We start from the raw sequence: 10497 nt of genomic DNA on the forward strand, positions 1-10497 counted from the left end.
GAGCTCTGTGCTTCTCTCTCTCTCTCACACACACACACACACACACAGGATCTACTGAATAATGGAGTCACGTCACACAGCAGGTCTCAGTGTTTTCAGCAGACATCGCACTGGAGCTCATTTAACCTGGAGTTTTACAAATTACTCTTAAGTTGTGCTCAAATCCACAGCACAAGGATTTCTTTCATGTAGTGTTCTGCGTCATGTATTTTTACGTCGTCTGACTTTTTTTTTTTCTTTTTCGTCATGTGTTTATATGAGGGGGATTAACAGGCCCAGTATGGGGTGTCCGATATAAATCAACAGGTTGTGTTTTTTTTCTAGGTTTGGTGCAGGCAGCTTTCTGTTTACCTATATATCGGGGGATGGGAGGATCTTTTTGGGTTTTTGAAAAGGTCGTGACTACATTTTCTGGAGGCGGCCATGGGCCAGTTCTCAGCTGCACAGATGGCTCTTTTTGGAAGTGAAAGAACAGGAAACCTGCGGCTTCATATGAAGTGAACAGATCAGGATTTTGTCTGCAGGGTCTGCGACATGGGCTGAGCTCCTGTGGACACTCTGTTCTCCTGAAAGCTGTTGAATGATCTGAGGATGGACGACGGAGACGGATAAGACATACTCCAAAGAATCCGACAGACTCACATATCTCCACCTTTACGCGCGCGCGCACCGGGGCTGTGGATCAGTGAAATGACATATGATCTTTCCTAATAACTGATTTAATCACATTTCCCTTTAAATGTATTAGTTAAATGTTTGTGAAGAAAACATGACAGCGCGCCTTAATGTGTCACAGGCGCGTGTGTGAATTATGTGAAAAATTACCTTAGAAAAAGTTGGTCTTTGGTCTTTTTGATGCTAAATTGATTTGACCTAAATAACCTGTCGAATCTGGATGTTGGACTTTTCTTCATATTTGTATTTTTTTTGTGATGGAGCCTCGGCTTTAAATTTTAAATGACTTTACGCACACGGCTTTGGCTTTGAGGCTCGGAGGTTTATCTAAGTGACCGTCCACGCAGTCTCCTCAACGGACAATGTGGCTACCCCGCCTCGCGCTGCTGCTGCTGCTCCGGTTCTCCGGTGTGCCGCAGGTGGACGGACTCAACACGTGTCAGTCCATCAACCTGGACGCGCAGAAGTCCCGGCGCATCGAAGCCGTGCGCGGCCAAATCCTCAGCAAACTGCGCATCCGCAGCCCGCCGGACGATGACGATGACGACGACCCGGCGTCGAGCCCGGTGGCCCCGGAGGTCATGCTGCTATACAACAGCACGCGGGAGCTGCTGAAGGAGCGCGCGCGCCTCGCCGAGTCCGCGTGCGAGCGCGAGAGCAGCGAGGAGGACTACTACGCGAAAGAGGTGCAGAGGATCGACATGCTGCCCCCCCGCACCGACACAAGTGAGTCTTTGTCACTATGCGTGTTCCGAGATTCACTTGGAGAACTAGAACCGATCCAAGTGAACCTCAACCAGGGCCGCGCCGTTACCCACAGGGCCGGCACAAGCCTTTATGGGTCCCTAAGGTGAATTTGATTTGGGGGGCCCTACCACCACTGAGGAGTCACCTGTGTTTGACTATTATTGATACAAATGTAATACTATGAATTGCATTGATTACATTATTTCTGTGTTATTTACTCAAACCAGTGCCAACCTTTGCATTTTTAAACATTAGAGGGCACTAAAATGACAAAAATGGACAATAATAATATGCACTTTCATACTATATTCAGTATGATGACACTGAACGTGAATTGAAAAATAACAAAAAGCAGACATTGCAATTTCAGCAAACTAGTAAACCTAGTTTAACAGTCTTGGTTTTGAAAACGTTAAATGTGCAATCTTCAACTACAAAATAAAACCAAATAACATACGATGAAGACTATTTAGATTTAAGAATATATGTAAAGATGTTTCGATTTTTTTGATATGTTAAAATGTTTTTCTTCCCATACACTCTTGGCCCCCCCAGTGATAAAATGTTGAAAAATGATGATCAGTGTTTCTCAAACCTGGAAATTATGACGTTCATTGTTTTGTCCACAAAAATATTTAGGTTTAATGATTTCTTTGTTAGAAGGAGCATAACACCCAGAAAATATTCACATTTAAGAAGCTTTAATGTTTTTATGGCACCGTTTTACTAATGTACAGTAGTAGTACTGATGTCAACAAGCCTATTCAAATACATGATGACGAACACTATTTCACTGTACTACCGTTATGATTCCAAGGGAGGAGACGCAGGCGTTGATAAATGTATATAAACACATTTCTGTATAGAACTTCATCCTAGTTTCTCATAATTCAATCCAACTTTGGATCATGCATGTACCGCTGACTATTAAAAAATAATTTAAAAAACATTTTAAATTATCATCCAGTAACATATTTCATTCTGAAATGGATTTTAATGTCCAGTTGGTCACATTTAGTGTTTAATGGCAGATTACATCAACCCTTTTTAGGCAAGGGCTTTGCTTTATGTGCAACGTACCTGCAACAGCCCAAAAAGATAAACTGGCCAGAGCAGAGAAACAGGTCACAATCTGGAGTCTCACCATGAGATGTAACCAATGGCATTTTTCCAATGAACAGTTCTAGCACGACTTGGCTTGGCACATTTTGGCATCACACATCTCATCTTCTTTTACTAAAGTACCTCCTCAAAGCAAAGCAGTTGTGTTCAGTGTAACTGAATCATTAGAATCAGTTAAATAAAAAGTTTAGTACAGTACTTCCTGTATGGCCGGAGCACAGACTCCGTCTGACACAGTCACTAAACTGTGATTCGGCTCACGATCGCCTGATTTCGGCAGTGTTGTCGCTGTTAAATATTGAGATTTTAAACATTTCCTTGGAGATTAACATGCATTTTTTTAGGATTTTAAATCTTTTTAACTGATCTACAGTTCAGCACCGTTTGGTTTGATTTACGTCACATCTTAGTATCGGCTCAGCTCACTTGGAACCTGAGGAGGTATCAAAATAAGCACCAGGTACTATCTGTAATAGAAGAGGAAAAAAAAAAACAAGCAGAGTCGTGCTAGAACGGTATGAATGAAAAGCGCCATTATGAATCTCAAGGTTTCAAAAAACCGCGGGCTATAGTCAATAATGAAGCACCCGTCAGTTCTGTACAGTATTTCCATACACACACAGTGCATAAACTGAAAAAACTGCCTGTTTGTACCTGAGCAAACTAAGCTGCATCACTTATGCCCATAAAAGAGCAGTGTGATGTTTGTGAAAATGAACGAGGAGGAGAAAGTAACTTACCAAAAATGATCCTGTCTGTGTGTGGAAAGTAATGCTTCACAGTGTGAACGCACTAATTACACATATATTAAACTTAAGACCAGACACATTTACTTACGATGCCCAAACCTGTCATTTAGTTTGGAGACGCTCATCAGCAGCCATTATGTCTGAGACAATGCATCAGTGCCACAGCTCTGTTTTAACCACTTATAAAAATGCATAGAACATTGTCAAAGAAAACCTGAGAGGTTGTTGGAGCATTAGTCATCTGTTTTTAAGCTGTTTGGGGCTTTTCTTTTTTCCCCCACTCAGATGCAGTGCAGCCAGTAGCACCCAACCCCCACTACAGAGTCGTCCACTTCGATGTCAGTGGAGTGGACTTGACCAACAGCACCCTGGTCATCGCTGAGTTCAGGATCTTCAGAGCTCCCAACCCGCAGGCCCGGGCCTCCGAGCAGAGAGTGGAGATCTATCAGGTATTTTTTTTTTTTTACATGCAATTAAACCAAATTCTTTCATCCGTTATGAAGCAGACACTAAATCACGCCTGTAAAAATCACTTAGGAGTGTTGTGTCTTCACTTGTTTCTGCTTAATGACAGATAAAATAAAAAAATCTATGCATTTCTTTGCCCTTTTATGAGTCTGGCCATCAGGCCAACAACAAGACTGTTTTGATACAAAATCCTCATCGGTTGAGTTGATTTTAAAATGTGATGTGAAAGAGACATTTTACACCTTTTTGAGAAAAATATTTAAGTTAATGTAATTGTTTTTTATGCTGATGTTGTGATTTATGCCGTGGGTATGTTATGTCAAAGTGGAGGAAGATAAACTCGTCTTATTTATTTTTTATTTGTTTGTGTTTTTGCGTCAGCTGCTGAAGCCTGATGAAGAAAGCACCTCCACTCAACGGTACATTGACTCACGCACCGTTCAGCCCAAGGCAAAGGGATCCTGGATCTCTGTGGACGTCACAGAAACCATTAAGGACTGGTTGTCAGATCCAGGTCAGCTTCAGCACCAAACACTGCATGGTGATCTACACAGCGTCACTTTTATCTGTTCATCTTCATGATGATGATCATCCTCTTCTTTCTGCCCCAGAGAACAATCTTGGCCTGAAACTGGGCGTCCACTGTCCCTGCTGCACCTTTGTCCCGTCCACCAACAACATCGTTCCTAACAAGAGTGAGGAGCTGGAGGCCCTGTTTGCAGGTTTGTTGCACTTGTTTTTGTTTTCCCTGAGACTTCAGGGTAGGTTTTCACGCCTCCAGCTCCAGGAAAGTGAGTTTACTGAGTTTATCCTCCTGTTGCATCATATCACAGATATTTAGGGAATAGCTTAGTCTGTTTGTAGATCGTTGGTCAACATGTAAGATGAGTTGTTGTGATAACACGTCTGCACTTTCTGACCCTACGGTGTATTAGTGAAGTGAGACCACAGTGGCCATAAAGATGAGAAATGTAGCTTTAGCAGGTTGGTTGTAAGTGGCTGTGTTAGAGGAACTGAAAGTGCTCGGGGGAGATTTATTGGCACAGCAATTATCCCGCAGGTCACAAAATGTGGTCATTGAGTGCAGACTCTTCTTAAACAGACGCCTCCAGTGATTCTGAATCACTCAAAGACTGACAGGAGAAACTAGTCCTCCATATTCTGTGATACGACTAAATACCAGACTGTCGGTGTTTCTTCGTTCAGGCCCCAAATTATGGCACTTTCTTCAGGAGTTACACTCAGCTGAGCCAAGTCTGGGTTTTTTTCCACATATAAAAAAAAAACTTTGATACTGCAGTGAGACAAGTCAGCGCTTGTGCTCTTGTGTAGCACTTCACGTCTTAGGTAGCGCAGAAAGACTCCATGAAAGCAGCTGTAATCATTCAAAATGACATTCAGGGCCTCTGAGACAAATATGTTTCCATTTATGTCCTGTGATTTTTTTAAATATATGTATACAACTTATGAACTAATAATTCCACCCTCTATAAAAAAGGAGGTATTATTGTATTAATAATATTAATCAGCAGTGGACCTTAATATATTCTGTTGTCACCCACGAGGATCTGAACTCACACGGTTGGCACTTTGGCAGGCGTCGTGTTGACAGACGTCACCTGCACCGATTGGATGATACTAGCTGTCAATCACACTATCGTTCATGTATACAGTATATATCTGTCTTTTATTCCTCTAAATGGGAAGATACTATACAAAATTGACATCATGGTCTTTGGACTGTGGGAGGAAGCTGGAGTGAACTCAGAGAGAACCCACGCACACACAGGGAGAATCTACTGGTTGCACACCTTCACCTACAGGTGGTGCAGGTGATAAAGTGTTTGTCGCTTTAACTAGCATCCAAATCTGTGACTTTGTTGCTGTGAGGCAACAGTGCTTGCCGTTGTTGTATCACCATGTGGCCCAAGTCCAAAGACATGCAGATTGGCGGTTTAGGTGAACTTGAGACTCTGAATTGAGAGTGAAAGGTGGTTTGTCTCTGTGTTGGCCCTGGGTGTAACCTGCCTTTCGCCCCATATGCCAACTCTTAAAGAGGATCATGTGGTGGAAAATGAATGAATGAAACATCATGTTCTGTTGAAGAAAACTTGACGCTGGAGATCTATTAACTCACAACATTAAAAAATGTTTTCTGGCGTTATAAATCAAGAGACAAGTAGGTTCATTTTCCACCACACCTCCAGATGGAATCATTTTTGCAACTAGCAGAGTCGCCCCCTATTGGTAACATTGGGAAAACCAAGACTACTTTCACTTAGTATCGCCTGGTTGCTGGTCTTTTATTGGATGATACCAGTTGTCAATCACACTCACATTTGCTGTGCTTTATCGTCACTTTTCCCTATAAATGGAAACGTTACTTACAAAACTGACATCGTTTTATATTGATTTGTTCTCTTGTACAACGTTTCATAGGTGTGGACGACGAGCATCTTCGTCAGATGAGAAAACCAGGTCAGGTTAAAGGTCAGACGGACTTCAGCAGCAAGACACCGCACCTCATCCTCACCCTGCTGCCCAGTGACCGAGTCGACAACCCAACCAAAAAGAACCGCAAGAAGAGGGCAGCTGCCACAGACACCTCAACATGTACCCGGTAGGCTGACACATGTGTGTGGTTATGTGGGACGAACTCACAGCACTGACAAGTGTAGTTTTTATAATTCTGAACTCTAGCTGTTGAGGGTGGGGGGGGGTTCATTTTATTTCTTCCAGGCAGAGAAGCTCACATTTGCCACACAGACTATAGTGTGGCAAAACCAACAACACTGGCCCTGTGTTTAGACTGCAGGCCAACAGGCATGCAGTTTTTTATTTAGACTACCTCACTCTGCAGGGGAAAAATGGCAGGTTCTTCAATTGTCATTTTCCCATGACCCAACTTTGGGCCCTTGCCCCAGACCTTGAAGAGAGCGGGATTGAGGATTGAAATGTGTTTGTTTCTCTGTGTCTCAGCGGCTCAGACCAGGGCTGCTGCCTGCGCTCGCTCTACATCGACTTCAGACGTGACCTCAACTGGAAGTGGATCCATGAGCCCAAAGGTTATAAAGCTAACTTCTGTGCTGGCAACTGTCCTTACCTCTGGAGTGCCAACAACCACTACAACATGGTGAGTGGACATGTGTATGTGATTATGGCTGGAGATTAAAAAGTGATAAAAGCAGCACAAAGCAGTCTGAGATGGGTATGCTGTTGGCTCAAAACTTTATAACTTTTATAATGTTTTATTAAAGGAGCTTGTAGAAAAAAACACGGTTGAATTATAGATGAGATGATCAAATAAACTTAGAGTAGATCACATTTGTCCCCCTGTGTGTGGATGAGAAATAGTTTCAGTTTGTAGTGCTCCATTATATCCCATTATGTTCCCACCGATTTAATATTCATGCACAATTTATGTTCAGATGTTTGGGCAGCAGTTGATATTTTTACAACAATATCACCACAATAATATGTGAATACATTGAACTTATATCAAGCAAAGACACGTTTTCAAAATGATATTTAACTCAGTAGTGTGAATGGAAACAGTGACGGTCTCTTCGGTTACAAATAGAAGCTCCAGTCCAAACAAAAACAACTCTTGAACGTCAGACAAATCTACGCAGCTCCTCTGTTGTAAAACACTGTGGTTTGAACCGAACTGCAATCAACTCTCAGCCAGACTTCAATGTACAGAAAATGCGGGTGATGTTTTGCCCCTTAAATGAGCTTAATGTGCATTGTTTGTCATCGTGAAAACACCATGGTTAACCCAACCGTCGTAAATGGGCTGTCACCTCGCAGACGCCTGCTGTGGAACATATAGGATTACACAACACAAGCTTATTGGCCTCCAGTCACACAGACGCTTCCATCTGGTTCCACTCTTTTTCTTCTTTCTTTTAGGTTTTGCTTCAAGGACACATCAAAGCATGTCACTGAGATTTGATAGTTTTTGGTTGTTTTGCAAAGAATGGGAAATGGAATAGGGGAAAACATTGAAGATGTTTCGCCATTTCATTTAATTTCATTTCATTTTCTGAAACAAGTCTTCTTCTAAAGACGTTCTAAAGGGTTTGTGCAACTTTTTTATTAAACTTTAGATCATTCACTGTCAGACATCATTTATCCATCCTTCCATCCATTTTCTACCGCACAGGAGGGTCGCGGGGGGGAGCTGTGCCAATCTCAGATGACATAGAGTGATAGGCGTTCGCCAGTCCATCGCAGGGCCACATATAAAGACAACCATTCACACTCACACCTACAGTCAATTTAGAGTGTCCATTTTACCTTATCCTGACATTATTTATGAAGAGTTTAAATGGTAAGTGTGTCTAGTCTTGATGACCACTCGTGACACTTCACTTTTATTTCTCCCCCGTGCTCAGATCCTGCCCCTGTACAACAAGCTGAACCCTGAGGCCTCCGCCTCGCCCTGCTGTGTTCCTCAGGACCTGGAGCCTCTCACCATCATGTACTTCATCGGCCGCACACCGCGCGTAGAGCAACTCTCCAACATGGTCGTCAAATCCTGCAAGTGTCGTTGAGTTTGGGGGGGTTAAGCGACCTCAGAGGACGAGGTGGTTTGAGCAGAGAGGAGAGGACTAAAACTGCTTTGCTCGGGGGGGAGGGAATAAAAGACGAGGACAGACGGATGGATGTGTCCATTAATCTTCGCTGTTTGATCGCCTTTAGCCTCTTTTTTTTTCTAGTTTTTTTTCTTTAACATTACTTGACTCAAATATCAGGATTTTTGCTTCCTTTCTTTTCAGGCATGAACAACATGTCACATCATTTTTCTTTGTTCTCTGGAACTTTCCATCTGAGAGATGAGACACTGTAAGTACGACACATAGCTGTATTAAACCTGTACCTGGATATTAAAAACAGGGTGTTTTTTTTGTTTGTTTTTGGTTCCACCTCAGCTGTGTTTCACGGCCGTGGGCAGCGTGTGTGTGTGCTTCATGTTTGAAAGTGTTGATTGGAGGGAGGCATCGTAGAGAGGTTTGCAGACTGAGATCTTCAGGCGGGGGATGGAGGGAGGCAGATAGAAAAGAGAGAGGAGCTGTGTCCAGGCAGAGGCCCTGCCAGCTCTCTGTGGTCCCGGGCTGAAATCTGCCCGGCGTAAACAGGATGTGAAAGGTTTCCAGACACCGAGCCGACCACTCACGAAACGCTACATTTAAATGCTTCCATCATTTCTCTCTCTCTCTCTCTCTCCCTCTCTCTCTCTCCCTCTCTCTTTTTCTGTTGCTCGAGGTTCTGGGATTTGTGGTGAGAGGAAAGACAGAGAAAAGAGAGGCTTTGAAAATGAGACGTGGGATGATAGGGCTGCATTTGGAACAGCTACAAGTTTAGAAAGGTGGTATTTTGCAGCCTTAGCAAATTTGTAACTGTTTGGGCCTGGCTCAGAAATTCCGTGATCACACACTCGTGCCCATTTTCTGGATGTGCCTTCATTATCATATTGTAAAAAAGCTGTTGACTCACTCACTATTCTCGTGCTGTGATATTCTCATACCTTTGTTTACCATTAGCCTCACTCGTTCACTCACGCACACACACACGCACAAGCACACACGCACACACAAGTATCCACATTGACCACTTGTGATAGAATGTCTAAAGGCTGAAAATAAAAAACATCCCCAGGGTTCATTTTAAATATAGGCTCTCTGGTATGCCAGTGGTTTGTGTCTGTGTGTGTGTGTGTACAGTATATGTACTGTGTTTGTGTGTCTGTCTCTGTGTGTGTGAGTGTGGCCAGTGAGGTCATGCGTGATAGAAGAGAACATATTGCCTCTATTTTATTGCAATTGTGTGAGTGATAAACATCTTTAGACAGTTGTTCTGCTGAGAGAGAGAGAGGGTGTGTGCTTGTGTGTACTTGTATGTGTTAAGGTTTAGGCTGTCCAAATTAATGGAAATCAGTGCTGTGTCCTAAGTATAGCTGCACAAACCTGTGTGGCTATGGATGTATTAAAGCTGCAGTAAGCAAGATCAGTGTAAAACAGTTGACTGTTGAGTTTCGTCCACAGGTCACTGAAATACTCGTATAGCTCTCCATCATCAGGTGATCACACACAGACGCACTTGTCTCAGCAGCAGGTTCTTCATCCCTGAAACTCTCTGCAGTTGTGTTTTATTGCATGAATTCCCCCTTTTTTTAAGGTTTCTTTGCAGCATAGGATGTTTTTGTCATTTCTGTCAATGCAGAACCAGAGAGGACCTGTATACAGAGCAAGGTTATTAGAGTAATGAAAACTAACAAAAGAACGAAAACTAAAATTGAAAAAAACATTTTAGTTAACTGAAATAAAAATAGAAAAAAAATATGAAACTGAAACTGAATTGTGTGTTTACAAAACTAACGAAAACTTAATAAAATTGTAGTGAAAATGTGCCTTTGTAAATTAATTTCATACATTATCCCTTTGGGTTCATGAAGCACCTGGCAAATACTCCATATTACAGAAAATGAACATTAAAACTAATAAAAACAAAACTAAGCATTTACAAAAAAATTAAATCTAGCAAACCCACTCTAATTAAAACAAACTCATTTTAATCAAAAAGTCAAAATGATACTAATGAGAAATCCAAAACTATTATAACCTTGATACAGAGTAAGTGAAAGGGGAATATGCTGACAGCTTTTGAATGGAATTATTAATCAATAACGCTAAAATCATTCCTGTCTGCTGCATCTTTAACACAGCAGGTGGTT

At 42.2% G+C, this 10497-nt stretch overlaps 1 protein-coding gene across 1 annotated transcript; it reads left to right on the forward strand.

Annotated features, from left to right (window-relative positions):
• tgfb5 (transforming growth factor, beta 5) lies at window positions 1-8673 on the forward strand. The gene is made up of 7 exons (XM_058650551.1): window positions 1-1401; window positions 3579-3742; window positions 4143-4275; window positions 4373-4483; window positions 6201-6381; window positions 6741-6894; window positions 8159-8673. The coding sequence occupies exons 1-7, from the start codon at window positions 1038-1040 to the stop codon at window positions 8315-8317; spliced, it is 1266 nt and encodes a 421-aa protein (XP_058506534.1). The 5' UTR covers window positions 1-1037; the 3' UTR covers window positions 8318-8673.
• The last annotated feature ends 1824 nt before the right edge of the window (window positions 8674-10497 follow it).

This window comes from Solea solea, chromosome 14 (assembly GCF_958295425.1).
Source record: "Solea solea chromosome 14, fSolSol10.1, whole genome shotgun sequence".
NCBI classification, from domain to species: Eukaryota; Metazoa; Chordata; class Actinopteri; order Pleuronectiformes; family Soleidae; genus Solea; species Solea solea.